The sequence below is a fragment of the Bactrocera neohumeralis genome, chromosome 2 (genome assembly GCF_024586455.1).
Source record: "Bactrocera neohumeralis isolate Rockhampton chromosome 2, APGP_CSIRO_Bneo_wtdbg2-racon-allhic-juicebox.fasta_v2, whole genome shotgun sequence".
NCBI lineage: Eukaryota > Metazoa > Arthropoda > Insecta > Diptera > Tephritidae > Bactrocera > Bactrocera neohumeralis.
The window spans coordinates 39,090,555-39,108,141 of NC_065919.1; the positions used below are offsets into that span (position 1 = coordinate 39,090,555).

At 37.1% G+C, this 17,587-nt stretch overlaps 1 protein-coding gene across 1 annotated transcript; it reads right to left on the bottom strand.

Moving 5' to 3' along the window:
- Positions 1-1,176: 1,176 nt before the first annotated feature.
- On the bottom strand, positions 1,177-5,358 carry LOC126758148 (uncharacterized). Its single transcript, XM_050472277.1, has 2 exons — positions 4,842-5,358; positions 1,177-1,487 (listed from the first exon to the last, which is right to left on the bottom strand). The coding sequence occupies exons 1-2, from the start codon at positions 5,356-5,358 to the stop codon at positions 1,177-1,179; spliced, it is 828 nt and encodes a 275-aa protein (XP_050328234.1).
- Positions 5,359-17,587: the final 12,229 nt, after the last annotated feature.

Sequence of the window (17,587 nt, forward strand, 5' to 3'; positions counted from 1 at the left end):
GAGAATTTAAAGTGCAAAATGCTGCCGCAATGCTTTTGGCATGGCTTAACTGCTAAACGATTGGTCTTTGGTTCAGGTCCATGCGAAAACTACTATACATACTTGTTTAACAAAGATCGTCCCTTGGTAGTAAATATTGAATATCAGAGTGATTTTGCGAATACTTAGATAATGGTTCATGGGCCATTCTGATGCATATACATTTCCCATGTTTTTTTTCCAAAAGGTATACGAGCTTATAGCTAATGCCTGAAATGCGCGAAGCGGCTTGATAACTGTTATAAAAAATTAAATTGTTTCTAATCTCTAAAATATCGGGTGATTTTTTAAGAGCTTGATAACTTTTTTTTAAAAAAAAACGCATAAAATTTGCAAAATCTCATCGGTTCTTTATTTGAAACGTTAGATTGGTTCATGACATTTACTTTTTGAAGATAATTTCATTTAAATGTTGACTCATGTGGTTTCAACAAGATGGCGCTACATGCCACACAGCTCGCGATTCTATGGCCATTTTGAGGGAAAACTTCGGAGAACAATTCATCTCAAGAAATGGACCCGTAAGTTGGCCACCAAGATCATGCGATTTAACGCCTTTAGACTATTTTTTGTGGGGCTACGTCAAGTCTAAAGTCTACAGAAATAAGCCAGCAACTATTCCAGCTTTGGAAGACAACATTTCCGAAGAAATTCGGGCTATTCCGGCCGAAATGCTCGAAAAAGTTGCCCAAAATTGGACTTTCCGAATGGACCACCTAAGACGCAGCCGCGGTCAACATTTAATTGAAATTATCTTCAAAAAGTAAATGTCATGAACCAATCTAACGTTTCAAATAAAGAACCGATGAGATTTTGCAAATTTTATGCGTTTTTTTTTTTTTAAAAAGTTATCAAGCTCTTAAAAAATCACCCGATATAAGTGAGGAAGAGTGCTTAGAGCATGACTCATGTCTATTAGTATGATCTTTTTATGGTTTGTGAGTAAAATCGGCACGATTAATTTTTAATATACTTCTTTATTGCATTAGCCTTCTACTGTTCTGAAATAACATAAATTAGTAAGTGTTCTGGAATATACCATATATAAAATAAATAATTAACAGCTAGCTAATATGCTCTATATTTTTATATAGACATATAATTACTTAAAATATATTCATTTATTTTAATTTACATTTACTCAGCTAGCTTTTGTTGCCAGCCACGATAGGGCAATCGTAACGGATCATAACTGCTACGTCGGCGGCGCATGTGATGATGGCCATCTCCGCCGCTGAGATACTGTACACTGTGACTGCTTTCATGACCACTATGCATTAGAGACTTCATGCCCACAAGACCGGCCAACATTAGAGCAGTCATCGCCACCCCGAGCGCCTTCATAGCCATTGCTCCAATGCCACCCAGGCTCATGACTGCCATCATCTTGCCAAACATCATCGCCATGGCCAAGATCATCCCTTGTCCTTTGTCTTTCTTGCGCGCTTCTGTATATATAGTATAAGTACGGAAAAGTCATTAGTAAAATTTTAAAGTAAGTCCTATAATTTAACTGAACTGTTAATGTATATAACAAGTTAATGTATACAACAAATCCTCATAAAAACATCTTATAGCCTATACTTATTTTAAGTTGCAGAGAATATTATGTTTTTAACGGTTGTCTTAAATGTCTGCTATTATGCCTATATAACGGATGTTTTTTCAGACATGTGGTTTTCAATGATGCAGTACTTTTTCGGAGTTGACCTCTTTGACAGCAATTACTTGATTTTATACTCTGTTTTGTTTGCCATTTCATAATGAACAAACTTATTACGAAATACGTTTGCATATCGTCCAAATTTATTACCAACATGACGGTTCGGTTCGAGCGGCGCCATATGGCATAAAGCTTAACTTTGGTTGAATGGGTACATTAATAACAAGTAAAGAAGAACTAAGTACGGGTATAAACGACCATTTCACACAGTTGTAACTTGCAAGGTTTAAAGCCAGGAATCCTTACCTTTTTCATAATGCCTGCTAGTTATACGGGGTCTTTATTCATTTTAAGAACAAATTATAAAAACAAACTCTCTCAATTTTACTAAGATAACTCACATATGGGCCGATATATGCGGTATATATGCGTCGAACATCTTTATATTAGGTATATGGAGGCTAAAGGAAGTATTGACCCCATTCAATCCATTTGTAGCGTACAGGCATATTACTGCCAGGATATGATATTCTCTGAGTTTCAAATCTGACCAATATGTTCGGTAAAAAGTCGACTATAGGTACTAGGACCCAAATATACGGTACCTATGGTTTTGAACAGTTTTTGTTGGATTTAGACAATTTTTGTTTACAAGATGGTATACTCTAAAGGCATTATCCCGTTATATTAATTGCTTCTTGATTCGTACACTAGAAAGGAAAGAGTTAGATAGAATTTAAGATTGTGTTATATGGGAAGGAGGCGTGGTTGCAGTCCGATTTAAATTGGGTTGAAATCGGCCAGGCTTGTCTCGAGATATGTGTTTTCACCTAAAAGTGGCCAGGACCATGCCCATCGTCAAATTTTGACCCTGGCTCCATTAAAGCACTGTTATACCATCTCGCGGGTAAAATTTAATGTCTCTGGCGTATTTAGTTATTGATTTATGGCGCTTTAAATAGTCTATAGCAGTACCCTACACCGTTCACATATCTAAAGAAAACACCCTTTATTAAACTAAAAACATCTGAATCTGCGTCAGATATAATAAGAAATAATGTGAAAATGTCTCTGATTTACATTTCCTAAAAAATACAGTTTAAAATTTTTAATATCAAATAAAATATTTGTTTTTTTACTTCGGACGCTAAAAGAGTAGATAGGGATTGTTGTATATTCGTGCTCTCTAATAGTGCCACTTTTCTTCTCAAGACGCATTATAATTTGTAAACTAGTATGACATTTAAGTCTGTTGCTTCAGAAAGAATATGTGTCGCCCTTACTTTTTAACTCTTGGTATATTATATATAATATTAGTCATCAAAAAACACGTGCATATATTTAATCTTTTGTTGCAGAAACAATTTTCTTTTGAAGAAAAAAGACTGTTAACAGTAGATATTGGGTAGACGAAAAAATCTTTCCGTATTTTAAATTCGGGGAAGTTGAAAAAAGTTACAGCTGTTCAAAAATGAGTGAAAATAATGAAGAAATTGGCTATATTTTGTATAAAAAATGAAAGAATGCCACGCCAGCCTCCACTGAAATTTGTAAAGTTTACGAAGACGATGCTGTATCAGTTCGGGTAGCACAACAATGGTTCCCTCGTTTCCGTTCTGGAAATTTCGATGTGAAAGATGCACCTCGCTCTGGTCGACCTCTCGTTGAAAATGCCGACGAAATTATGGAAAAGATTGACCAGGACCGTCACATAAGCAGCCATGACATCACTGAGAAACTTAACATTCATCGTCAAACAGTTTTAAATCATTTAAAAATGGCTGACTGCAAAAAGAAGCTCAATGTTTGGGTATCACATGAATTCTCTGTGAAAAATTCAATGGACCGAATTAACATCTGCGATTCTTTGTTGAAACGAAATGAAATGGAACAATTTCTGAAGCGAATGGTAACAGGAGACGAAAAGTGGATCAAATAAGATAATAATGTGCGAAAAAGATAATGGTCCAAGCGCGGTGAGCATCAACAAATGGTCGCAATGCCAGGATTTTCGCCTCGAAGGGTTATGCTGAGTTTTTGGTGGGATTGGAAAGGAATCATCCACTATGAGCTGCTCCAGCCTGGTCGAGCGATTGATTCTACATTTTACTGTCAACAACTGATGAGATTGAAGCAAGGAATCTAAAAAAACGGCCAGAGCTGGTCAACAGAAAGGCTCTTCGTCCATCAGGACAACGCTAGACCACACAAATTTTTGATGACTCAGCAAAAACTGGGAGAGCTTGGATGGGAATTTTGACGTATCCCCCATATAGCCCTTACCTTTCACCATCGGATAACAATTTGTTTCGGTCAATGCAGAATTCCCTTAATGGAGTAAAGTTGGCTTCAAGAGAAGCCTGTGAAAAATCGTGTCGCAGTTTTTCGCCGAGAAACCTGAAAAGTTTTACTCTGATGAAATAATGTCTCTAGCGGAAAATGGCAAAAAGTGGTCGACTAAAATGGTACATATTTGGTTCATGAAAGTTCATTATAAATATAAAAAAATAATAGGAAATTTGATTAAAAAACAATACGAAAAAACTTTTTCGACTACCAAATATTTATAGGAAGCACGAAAATATGAAGGCGCAAAGTGGGCGCTATTTGAGCTCGCAATATAGACAATGTGTTGGGAGTCACTTCTATAATTAGTATGTTCAAAATGACAGCTCAATATGTGAAAAAAGGGTAGTCGACTGACTAGATGGGTTAGCGAACCATACCAGATGTAAGCGGATCTACATGATCTTCAATACCCCAATTACGTTTCGTTTTCTTGAAATTTTTTTTTTTGCCTTGCACAGGTTAGTTAAGTTAAGAGGTGGATCTTAAACGTGATCTCCATTGCGCAGCTTTGAATACTGGTCACTTTTGGCACCTAAAACTTATGGATTTTATTTCCTCACCCTCCTCCATACAACCTACAACTTGCTTCCGACAAAAGCCTTTTTGGTTTTATCACATGAATGCCTATTGCAGCTCAACAGATTTTCTGTGGTTTGCGCAACACAGAACAAACAATTTTTGTGAAGAATTAGGTGATAGTAGTTTACAGGTTTTATTCGTATTTTCAACCTTTAGCCCACAAATATTAACTTTACTTGATCCTACACATTTTTTATAGCGTAACACACACCTTGAACACCATCCCCATGAGCGTTTCGCTCCACATCGTACGACAAATAACGTTCACTCTCGTCGGCTAGTAAATCGGCGAATTTAATATTCAATTCATGACTGCGCAAATACTCCGAGACATAGCCCAAAAAGGTGTCATCACTCTCCAAAGCAGGCTCCGCGGGGGGTGCACCGTTCGACACTGGCTCAATTGGTACAATTTCTAGACCGCGCATCAACACCAATGGTTTATCGCGTCGATTTAAATTCTTAATTACGTTGCGAATGGCGCGAGACCCACGACAATATACTGAATCCGAGATTAATGAATTGGTGAGGCAGTTTGCCGCTTTATAAGCAGTGCTAATAGGACGCGGGGTGCTTTCGATATTTTCACGAGTTGGCGTAGCTAGAAAAGTATCCGTGCCGGGTGTGGCATTAGCTCTATCTTCGGCTGCTAATATAGCGATTGTGACGCGTGCACCATAAAGTGCGACAATTATTAATACGCAGGACAAGTAATTAAGCAGCCGCATTACGAGCGTGTTGTGAACTAAATTAAGGAAGACAGAAGTTCCGTTTAAAATTCAGAGCGACCGAAACCGTTTCGACAGTAGAACTGCTGCAAATTTGTTACAATTTGAAACTAAACCGTGTGCCAGGCCTTACTCTAGATTTTATACAAACTTTCCAACTGCAATCCTATTCCACCGGAACGCTGTGTGGCCGCATAAAGAAACATTCAAGCAAAACGAAAGTCTACGTAATTACCTGCTGCAATTCTCCACTCGAAATTATACCGCAAAGAAAAATGAAATGGAAATGAAAGGCTTTGGTCAACCTCCAATCACCCAAACCATTTCAAGCGCCAACCGACGTTTACTCCGTTTTTACGAGCACTAATTCTTCTACTCCCTGCAGTGTAATTTTCCTCTTGAGTGGATCGGAAAGATTTCCCATTTTAAACGCTTAATTGGCTCAACTTCTTACACACGCACACATATGCATTTGTATTTTCACACACATGTTCAGCCACGAAATGAATACGCCGAGAAGAAATGACTTCATTTCAAGGTCTCAGAAATAGCTGCTGCTGATTGCGTGCAAAGTGTAGAAAATTAGAGGGGCCGGATAACGTTTAGAAAGATATGACATTCATAATTGTACCAAAGCTTTTATTGCTATGCAGAAGCCACTGGTCTACTGAGTGGTATGTATTAGCTGAAATGCTATTCTTTATTAGCAAATTATAGTGATGTAGTTGCTACTTTTGTTCAAACCGTTATTAAGTTTATCTTAATGCAATAATCACTATTTTACCCTGTCGTGAAATTTGTAACGCCCGCAAGGAAATGTCCACACCGTAGATAGTATGATCGCGTTAAGAGCTGAGTCGAATTAGTTCCTCAAGCTTTTGAGTTGAAGTTGTGATACTGTTGCAAAATGTTGCTTCAGAGTATTATGGCTTTCCAATCTTGGAACACGTGTTCCTTGGAAAAAAACTTAGGGCGTGTTTGTAGATCGGCCTAATAAGACCACTGCCATGTCTACAAAACGTCGTTGAATGAAAATCAATGAAGTGCCATAACTATGCACTAAATTAAAATATAATATCGTAATTTGACAGCAGGGATCGCAGTAACAAGGGGCACATTTGTGCTAAACATTTTAATAATGAGCGTGGCTTCGGCCTCTAAGAGTTACAATATCCAAATTCGCTCAGGACAAATCCCTTGAGCACTTCTACCGACAGCGTAAAAATGGATGAAATCGGGTGATAAACATAGCCCTTCCTACTATAACGTATCCGTTAAAAACTACTAAAAGCCCGATAAATCAATGAGCCATAAATATAAAATTTTACACCGGGGATGACATAAGAGGACTTTATGGGAGCCGTTGTTACCGCCCACATTTCGGTGAAAAGCCATATAATGTATTAGCTCCCATATATCTAATAGAGAGATTTTCAAACTTCAGGCTAACTTTGTACTGGCAAATGTGTGAGTTACTTCAATAAAACTGAGAGGGCGTGCATTCTAATACCTACTTGTGTATATCAGTCAACGCGGCTAGAAAGAACAAGCAAAACGTTTCATGCTAACTGTTAGCCGGTTAGATTTTTTAATAAGAAATTCACCTGTGTAGGCCACGACTTTTTTTGTTTTTGTTGCATACGATGAACAAAATTTCCAAACACTAACCGTTATTTCTAACAACATAAAATGATAAAATTAGTTGCTGAATCCACTGTTTGTTTATGTAAACATGAAGGAGATACACCGGCCAGGTTTGTCCGACTGTCCACTCTTCTGTTTAAACAATTCGGGCAGTTAAGTAGATAATGAAATCTATCTGTCTGCGAAGAATAAAAAATAATTTTTAACAATAATTTTCTGTAAACAAATTGTTCTTGAATACTACGGGCAATATTTTACACTCAAGGAATTATGAAAGCAGGAGAAATATTTCCCGGTGTTGGTAAAATTTTCTAATAAAAATGTTACGTAATAATCCAAGAGTCATTGGTCTAAAAACCGAATTTTTAGTTGAAGTCACATGCTTGTTTGCAAGGTTTTAGGGTTCGCTGGAGATCTGGTGCATCCCTTGAACTTAGTATAGGTTCCTCTGGTAGTTTAGCGATTCCGCCTCGCACTTCCGCCTTACCTTTTATTTCTGTAGGCAGATTCCCACCGACTCGCACTAACATCCGGCCCATAGTGTCGATACGTTTTTTTCGCCGGTTTTTCCATCATCTGTGCATTGAGGCCGGTTCCGATTATCCCTCTCCCTCGCTTTTTGTGTACTTAATTATTTATGTTGTTTAATGGTCCCCCTCAGGACAAGAAGTTGACTTAGACGGCCCCAAGTTGAGGGTTGAAGCACGCCCTTATGAGACAGTGTAGACAGGCCGCATAACATTTGGCATTATCCATAACATTTGGCATTGATTTACACCCCAGCAATAAGATCCACAAATTCGATATCGGAAAAGTTATGGTTAAATTTCGACATTTTTTAGACGCATAATATCTTAAAGGCACCACTTGTATAAAGTTTTATATTAATGACATTATTGACACATAATTTATAAACTGTAAAATGAAAGAATCAAAAAGAATTTAAAATTATGATTGTTTTCCGATTGCCCCATTGAGGATGTAGAGGACGCTTTTCCTTTGGTAGTTGGCGCAGATCGCGGGGTCTCCTTTTTGTGGATTGGCCAGAGTACACTTAAATTCCAATCGTTGGGTATGCTTTCGTCCAGCTCGGCCGGTAGTCCATCTACTTAACAGATTAATTACAAGTTCATGACTACTTCCTTACGTTAAATTTAAATTCCTTCTGGGTATTAACTGCCAATGTCAAGATTGTATAAGTATCTATTAAATTATGAAAGTACAGTCCTCACTCAAGGATAACTCTGTCACCTTGGTAGAATAATTATTTTGTAGATTTTAGTCTTACTTCAAATCACTATTCCTTACTCAGTAAAAATTATTACATTTCGAATGCCCCCTTGCGGATGTCGAATAAATGATCAATCTTTGGGAATAATTATTATATCTACTTGTAACTAATGTCCATACTTGGTCTCACTTATGTATTTCTCTTCTACATATTTACTAAATAAATACTGAGTTTTATTCTTACTCATTCTACGGAAATCAAAGATATCAGCAGAAAAGAGACATTTATTATCTCTTGGCATCACTAACCGTCACCCAAAAAGATATTTCGAACACACCTTTAAAGAAAACCCATGGTGAAATCCCAACAAAATATATATCCAGAATAAAGTGGACCCCTAAACGCTGACGAAGGCACTGCAGCAGGAAAGAGACATTTATTATCTCTTGGCATCACTAACCGTCACCCAAAAAGATATTTCGAACACACCTTTAAAGAAAACCCATGGTGAAATCCCAACAAAAAAAACATATCTAGAATAAAGTGGACCCCTAAACGCTGACGAAGGCACTGCAGTGTCTTTCATGTGGAGATAACAGCATTTAAAGAAAGCTTTCATTTATATTTATTATTCAGAATTCCTTGATTGATGGATCTAATATTATGTTTCAGTACATAGTGATATTCCTGGTAACTGTGAAGCATATGAACTAGCCAGAGCAGACACCACCCTGCAATTAGACTCCGAAAAAAAAACAAGTTATAAGTATAACTGAGTTTCAGTGGAATCAAACCATAACAAGCTCAAAAGCAAAAGCAAGCAAGCAAAAACGGCATGAATGGAATATTAGCCACACATCCCGACTATTAAAATTCAATAGGAATGACATAAAACTTTTTTCATATTGATGAACTTCATCAGAAGCAGAAGGTGGATCAGAGAGTGAATTTTTGCCCCGGTAGTTTCCAAATGAGCCACCTAAAGTCCTAAGTGTTTTGCCTGATATCCACTCCACCTACCTACCTACTCGTACTATAAATTATAGCAGAAAAATCACGTGAACTTAAAATTCGTTCTTAAGAAACATGTAGAAAACTTTTTTAAAATCGCTTATACCGCTTATGGTTATATTGTAAAAGGTTTAACCGACTGCTGTATAATTTTTTAATAAGGCAATTTTATAATTACAAATTTTAATCCATTACTATTCTCCAAAGAAGTTACTTTCTCTTGGGTATTTTTATTTTTTTTTAAACAGACGCAATATTATCAATTGTAATGGAAAGCTTTGAAAATTTAGTTTACACTGAATCTATTTCCTGGCTCTTTATGTTTGAGGTATTAATGTCAAAATTATTTAAATTACGCAGAAGAATTGGAAAACAGGCAAACAGATGATGGGAAAGATAGCTGGTAATAAGAGAAAGTGAATGGTGAGAAAACAAATTTTGTCGAAAGTCAGAAGTTCAGGCCCAATAAAGACCCCTACTAGGAAACCACATAAAAGATGTGGGAGTAATCAAAGAACAGAGCTCAAGCAAATGATTAGTGATCAAAACACAAATAGCAACATCATTTCTTTTTCAAAATAATTTGCATTTGCCAGCAACAAATGACCTTATAACATAATACAGAAAAAGCGAAGCACACAAATTATGGGAACTTTATTAGAGAAATGGGTAGTAAGCCAGGCGGAACCGGCCCTCTTCTTGGCAATAGGCGCTTGTAGCTACTATTAACATTATTCAGTTATTCGTCATTGTGGCGGATCTTGCATTTGAGAATGAAAGTAAATGCGATAGGCCATAACCTAAAAGTGGAAAAGCAGTAGAGCTTACTTTAATAATTTTATTATTTAGAGCATACAAACTTACGCAATTCAGAATATGCAATACCCATACTCTACAAAGCTAAAGACTATTTACATTTGGGGAAATAACAGAAGCAAGTATTTTAAAGCACGGACAACAAAGGGACTGTCTCATTTTCATAATAAGTGTAAAAAATAGTGAATAGTAATTAAAGATATTCACAGCAAAATTACAAAGTGACCAGCCATTAAACTCGACAGATTGGTGAATGACGGCACTGAGAGATAGTTTCTACAGCTTTATGGCTGCAATTGACGTGAGGCAACATGCAGCTAGGCGCTAGAGAAATAAAAGAAAGCCACAAAATATAAACGTAAACCAAAGGGTAACAAAGAAATATCTATAAAAGTCAAATTATTACGAAATTTTAAATTACTTAAATGGTTAAGCTCTTGTAGCTTGTAGGCGTCCCGGCAAGCGCCGGATCACTTGTGCTCCCATCACACAAGATTTAATGGTTAAAGCGGTTGACTAAAAAAACAAGAAAAACGTCATTTCCATTGCATCGAAGCTGTGATGCCCTACGTTAGTGAATGTCTTAAAGCATAAGATTTCCATACAAGAATTGATTTGATTGTTCAGTTTTAGTGGCAGCTATATGCTATATTTATCTGATATCCTATAAATATACGTATGCAAAATTTCAGAACCATATCTCTAAAACTAAGGGACTGATTCGCGTTATATAGACAGACCGACGGATAAACGGGCATGACTAAATCCACACAGTTCGTCACGCTGTTCATATATACATATTATATGATTTCCGACGTTTCCTTCTGGGTGTTACAATTTCCATGGCAAGCTTAATATATCCCGTTCAGGGTATACAAATTACATACTGTTGTTTACCTACGTATATATGTACATACTATATACATTACTGCTTAGTGCTTAGTTTACGTATCGGCAAACAGCGCCTGCGTAACTACCTCGTTCTGGTTCCGTTTGGCACCGCCTTAACGCAACAGCATCACTGCCGTAACAAAACGTACGCAAACAAACACATGCTGAAAATTCCATAATGGTGTGGCTTTATTATCGTCATGCAGCAGTCACGCAGTCAACAATCATTCAACCATACGACCAACTTTCACTCTCATCGAATGGTTTTCGATTTAATTTCTCTATATTCATGGACGTATGTATGTATTCGTGTGCATATATAAATATATGATATTTCATCTCTGCTTTTGTGGCGCTGTTTGCCGTTATTATTGTTTTATTAAAATATATGAATTTACATTTCTTTCGCCTACTTAACGTTTGCATCTCTCATGGACTCGCCTTCTTCTTTCATTATTCTGCTCATGCTCTTGTTGTTTGACTTCGGAAAATTTTAAAACAAATCAGAAGACAGTTCAGGTAAATAAGTTACATAAGCTCGTGCATCGCATAGTGGTTCCAATATACTTGTGAGTCTGCAAAAAAATACTATGATTCCCAGGGAATATGAAAATTGCGCAGAATATAAAAATTACATATATTTCTAGACCAACACTCATTTTTGTTTTTGAAAAATACTTATGTTAAGTTCCACTGAGAAGCTTGACAAACCATCTTGTGTAATGGCTTAAATAAATTTGAATGTCTCGAAGAAGTCTCGACTTTGCTGCCACCAGTCAATTATACACTTCATTGCTATAAAGATACATATGTGAAATACTGAGAAAATGTTCCCATTCCAAAAACGAATGATATTGTTTTGAAGCTTTATGATAACTCTAACAATTCTATAAGCGGGATGCTCTGAAAATGGTGGAAAGGTGTAAATGGAAATGGTGGATAAAAAAAGAAGTTATAGACGCTTTAAATGGTCAGGGATTGAACAATCGCGGCATTGCTCGGAATTTGGGAAAGTCGGTAACAGTGCTGTGTAAATTATGGACAGAGAACTTACTCTGGTCGAAAAAAAATTATTAACACGCGACAGGAAAGAGAAACTTATCGACAGTTATTAAATATCGTCAATACGGAAAGTGCAAAGTGGGAACAAAATTTCTGCATCTGTTTTAATAATTTTGAACAATTACATGAATAAAGACTGTCATCAGGTAAAATTCAGAAAAATAATATTTTGAATTATACGGTTGCGGTAAAGTAGACAATGTTCTTACAAAAAAACTTTACTATTGGTCCTAGGTGATTTTTTCCTATCTACACAGTCATCGGCAAAAATGTATCTCTTTTCAACAAGGCAACGCAATAATCCATACGAGCAAGTCAACGAAAATGTGGTTTCAACGTAAAAATGCCGATCTTTTGGAATGGCTAGATTGTTTCCTTGATGTAAGTCCTATTGAGAACTTCTGGAGATGGCTGGTGAGAAAGATTTTGGATACATGGACTCTATTAACCTCAGAAATGATTTCTCATTACACCAAATCGAATATTAGCACTTATAAATAATAATGGAAACACAATAAATTATTGGGTAAATTGTTTTGTTTTTTACTTTTTTCGTGGTGGTGTTGTCTTTATAGTAATGAAACAAAATATATAAATACAGTTATTCAAAAAATAATGGGAGTGCCAATATCAAAAATGGTACATATTCGACGCAAATGACGAGGTACAATTGCGGTACACATAACGGAATATTGGCATTAAACTGCGAAACATTAAAGCTCTGCTAGTTCTTGAGGTCTTTGTTTCCACAAATATAGGAGTGTTCGACATTTTCTTTTTAAAATAATCTTTAACCAAAACAAGAAAAAACGTGAGCTGCACCGAAGCTAACACACCCAACTCTTTATTTACACGGTTTCTTTTTACACGGATTTGAAGTTACACGGTTGAGCAAAAAATGGTTAATGAATAATTATGTAGCTATGTAAATATTGTTTCCTTTTTTCTATTCTAATTTTTCTGTTCTAAGTTCTGGATTAACAGATTTCTTTTGTGTTTTGCTTAATCTACCAATTTTTCACCTGTATGAATTATGTATTTTAAGTTTTAATGCTCAATAAAGTACCATATGAACACACAATGTGTATGCATATGTGAAATTTTATAGTTTTCAATATTTTTAAAATGTTTTTCGAAGTAAAATAGTTCTTTATTTCATCTTACACGGTTTTCAGATGACATGGAACGTATCCCCCATTTTACTAAAGGAAACGCCTCTTTTTTTAAACGGTTTTTTTTACACGGATTTCGGAAAAACGTGTCTACCGTGTAAAAAAAGAGTTGGGTGTATACCCTTTACAGGTGCATTTCTTTTAGTAACTATGTGTCCAGGAAGCTATATGCTATAGTAATCCGATCTGAACAATTTTTTTCGGAAATCATATTATTACCTTAAGCAGTAATCCATTTCGAATTTCGTGAAGATATCACGTCAAATGCGAAAGTTTTCCATACAAGCCCTTGACTCCGATCGTTCGGTTTGTATGGCAGTTATATGTTATAGTTAACCGATCTGAACAATTTCGTCGGAGATTACATTGTTGCCTTAGAAAATAACCCGTGTCAACTTTTGTGAAGATACATTTGCAAATGTGAGTGTTTTCCATACAAGAACTTAATTCCGATCGTTCAGTTTGTATGGCAGCTATATATTATAGTGGTCCGATATAGGCAGTTCCGACAAATGAGCAGCTTCTTGAAGAGAAAATGACGTTTGGGAAATTTCAAAACAATGTCTTAAAAACTGAGGGACTAGTTCGTATATATACAAACAGACGGACAGACGGACAGACAGACGGACATGGCTAGATCGACTCAGCTCAACATACTGATCATTTATATATACTTTATAGGGTCTCCGACGCTTCCTTCTGGGTGTTACAAACTTCGTGACAAATTTAATATACCTTGTTCAGTAGGGCGGGTCGATTTAAAAATCGCCCATTGCTGTATGAAAATCATATTCTAGATCAAAATAAGATACTTTGCCGAAGGAACCATACCTCTAAAATGAATTTTGATGTCCCCCAATTTGGGTCGAACCTTTGGGTAGGGGCAAATTTTGAAAAATCCCACTTTGACCCATTTAGAGTGTTCCAATCGAGTCCAAATGTATGACCGACCCCCACTAACTTTGGACGGCCGATCCACCCATGCCAGTGGCACACCTCCTGGAACTTCCCTGGGGGGTTCCCCATACAATCATTTAAAAAAATCACCATTTTTGGTGATTTACATGAAAAAATCAGCTAAATTGCTATGTTTTTTCTTTATTTTTATTTATTTATTTATCATAATATCTATTTTTTCTCTTAAGAAATTTATTTCTTCTTCTTCTTCTTAATTGGCGTAGACACCGCTTACGCGATTATAGCCGAGTTAACAACAGCGCGCCAGTCGTTTCTTCTTTTCGCTACGTGGCGCCAATTGGATATTCCAAGCGTAGCCAGGTCCTTCTCCACTTGGTCCTTCCAACGGAGTGGAGGTCTTCCTCTTCCTCTGCTTCCCCCGGCGGGTACTGCGTCGAATACTTTCAGAGCTGGAGTGTTTTCGTCCATACGGACAACATGACCTAGCCAGCGTAGCCGCTGTCTTTTAATTCGCTGAACTATGTCGATGTCGTCGTATATCTCGAACAGCTCATCGTTCCATCGAATGCGGTATTCGCCGTGGCTAACGCGCAAAGGACCATAAATCTTTCGCAGAACTTTTCTCTCGAAAACTCGCAACGTCGACTCATCCGTTGTTGACATCGTCCAAGACTCTGCACCATACAGCAGGTCGGGAATTATGAGTGACTTATAGAGTTTGGTTTTTGTTTGTCGAGAGAGGACTTTGCTTCTCAATTGCCTACTCAGTCCGAAGTAGCACCTGTTGGCAAGATTTATCCTGCGTTGGATTTCTAGGCTGACATTGTTGATGGTGTTTACGCTGGTTCCAAGATAGACGAAATTATCAACGACTTCAAAGTTATGACTGTCAACAGTGACGTGAGTGCCAAGTCGCGAGTGCGACGACTGTTTGTTTGATGACAGGAGATATTTCGTCTTGCCCTCGTTCACTGCTAGACCCATTTGTTTTGCTTCCTTGTCCAGTCTGGAGAAAGCAGAACTAACGGCGCGGGTGTTAAGGCCGATGATATCAATATCATCGGCATATGCCAGCAGCTGTACACTCTTATAGAAGATGGTACCTTCTCTTTTTAGTTCTGCGGCTCGAACTATTTTCTCCAGAAGCAGGTTGAAAAAGTCGCACGATAGGGAATCGCCTTGTCTGAAACCTCGTTTGGTATCGAACGGCTCGGAGAGGTCCTTCCCGATTCTGACGGAGCTTTTGGTGTTGCTCAACGTCAGCTTACACAGCCGTATTAGTTTTGCGGGGATACCAAATTCAGACATCGCGGCATAAAGGCAGCTCCTTTTCGTGCTGTCGAAATACGCTCGATAGAACCTATTTATTTAGTGAGAACATATGTAAACGAAAAAAAATTAATTTAAGTGAGTTATAGAAAAGAAATTAAAAAAAAATATTGTTTGAAATCTTTTTTACTTTCAAGTCTGGGCAATTTCGCACGGCTCTCTAATGTCGTCGCCATAACAGCCTCTACATTTTCCGGTATAACCCGTTTGGATTTATCCATGATGAGAGGTTTCCCATGCTTATTTTTAATTTTAAAATCTTGCAAAAGAGCGGCTCCCAATGCTGATGCTACTCTGTCAGGCACACCAAATCTGTCACATACCAAGGCAAAGTTAAAACAATCGTATCTCTCTGTGTATTGTGAACTTGTGCTTCTATCCATATCTTCTTGAACCGGTGGCGGTGCGTATGTTGAATCATCGGGATCTTGGTATGTTGGCATTGATGACATAGACGTTGCTCCTTGCTCTTCAGTTTCCATCATAAATGCATTCATTGTTAGTCTTCTCTGATTATGTTGATCGTGCATGAACTCTTTGAGGCGTTCGGGAACCCAGCCGCATGCACATGGAGCTGCCTTCAAATCGCGTTTACATGTTCCAATTTAAAAAGGTGTTTGCAGAGATTTTACATATTCTGTAAATTGTTGGGTGTTGTTTCTTCTCTTGATTTGCTCTTGATACTTGTCAAGAAATTTATTCAATTTATTACATGCACTTTTTTTCAGCATTATTTCCATACAAAGTTTTTCCCAAATTCCAATCAACTTATCTTGTACTTGAATAGTGAATGATTTATGGGAAAACTTTTTTTGTTCTGTTTTAGCACGTTCGCTTAGGTAAAAATAATATCTCAAGATATCCAGATGGGTTGGTAAATTAAGATCAGTCAAATCAGTAGACACACCAAAAACAGTATCATCATGCTTGAGTATATGACTCATTGGGTTTTCGATAGTTGTTGATGTAGTTGCTTCATCTCGCGGTGTAGAGGATGGTGGATTCATTGTAAACTTTTTGAGGTAATAAGAATGAAATGGTAATTGTAAAGTAAGACGCGTAGGGTTTCGGTTGTTACATAGAACTCAGCTCTGGTTGCACAGAGCTCCTTTATTTATAGCATTCCTTATCCTAATTTATGTAGGCACCACATGCTGAGTGCATACACACATCTTAACACTAATCTACTGTACATACCGACAGTATGTACACATATCTTAAGCATAAGTGTTTTCTAGGGCAAACACAATTGTCTATTGTTAGTTTAAGATCATCACTTAAATTAATTTTTTTCATTTACATATGTTCTGACTAAATAAATTTCTTAAGAGAAAAAATAGATATTATGATTAATAAATAAATAAAAATAAAGAAAATACATAGCAATTTAGCTGATTTTTTCATGTAAATCACCAAAAATGGTGATTTTTTTAAATGATTGTATGGGGAACCCCCCAGGGGATCCATGGGGTGTGCCACTGGCATGGGTGGATCGGCCGTCCAAAGTTAGTGGGGGTCGGTCATACATTTGGACTCGATTGGAGCACTCTAAATGGGTCAAAGTGGGATTTTTCAAAATTTGCCCCTACCCAAAGGTTCGACCCAAATTGGGGGACATCAAAATTCGTTTTAGAGGTATGGTTCCTTCAGCAAAGTATATTATTTTGATCCCTAGAATATGATTTTCATAGAGCAATGGGCGATTTTTTTGCCCCCCACAAATCGACCCGGCTACTGTTCAGGGTATAAAAATATGCAAAAATTATAGTAAATTCATAAATACAGAATGAAATATAACATCTGAACGACAGCATTAAACACCCAGTATGTGAAACCCCTGCAAAATTAATACTTTTGCGTCATGTGCTGAACACATAGAGCGCGACAGACTGCAAGCGACATCTGTCAAATGTTAAAATACACACGTTCTTGTAGACACAGTCATTTTGACAGCTGCACGACCACACGACTGCAGGCTCTCAGTTGTCGCTCTCGCTTACTTGAAAATATTTTCAAATTTGCCGACGACAGTAGAGAGGAGTGATGCCACTAATATGTAAAATGTATAATTATTGAAAGCTCTACCAAACCTGACGTTATTTTACAAATTAAAGCATAAAATAGCTCCGTTATATCATTTGTAATAACAATTGAT

What these genes read in the sequence shown, in the direction of transcription:
- LOC126758148 (XM_050472277.1), bottom strand. Translation starts at nt 5,358, where the DNA reads ATGCGGCTGCTTAATTACTTGTCCTGCGTATTAATAATTGTCGCACTT. An exon ending in TCATGGGGATGGTGTTCAAG is followed by an intron (nt 1,488 to 4,841) that starts GTGTGTGTTACG and finishes CTATATATACAG; the next exon opens with AAGCGCGCAAGAAAGACAAA.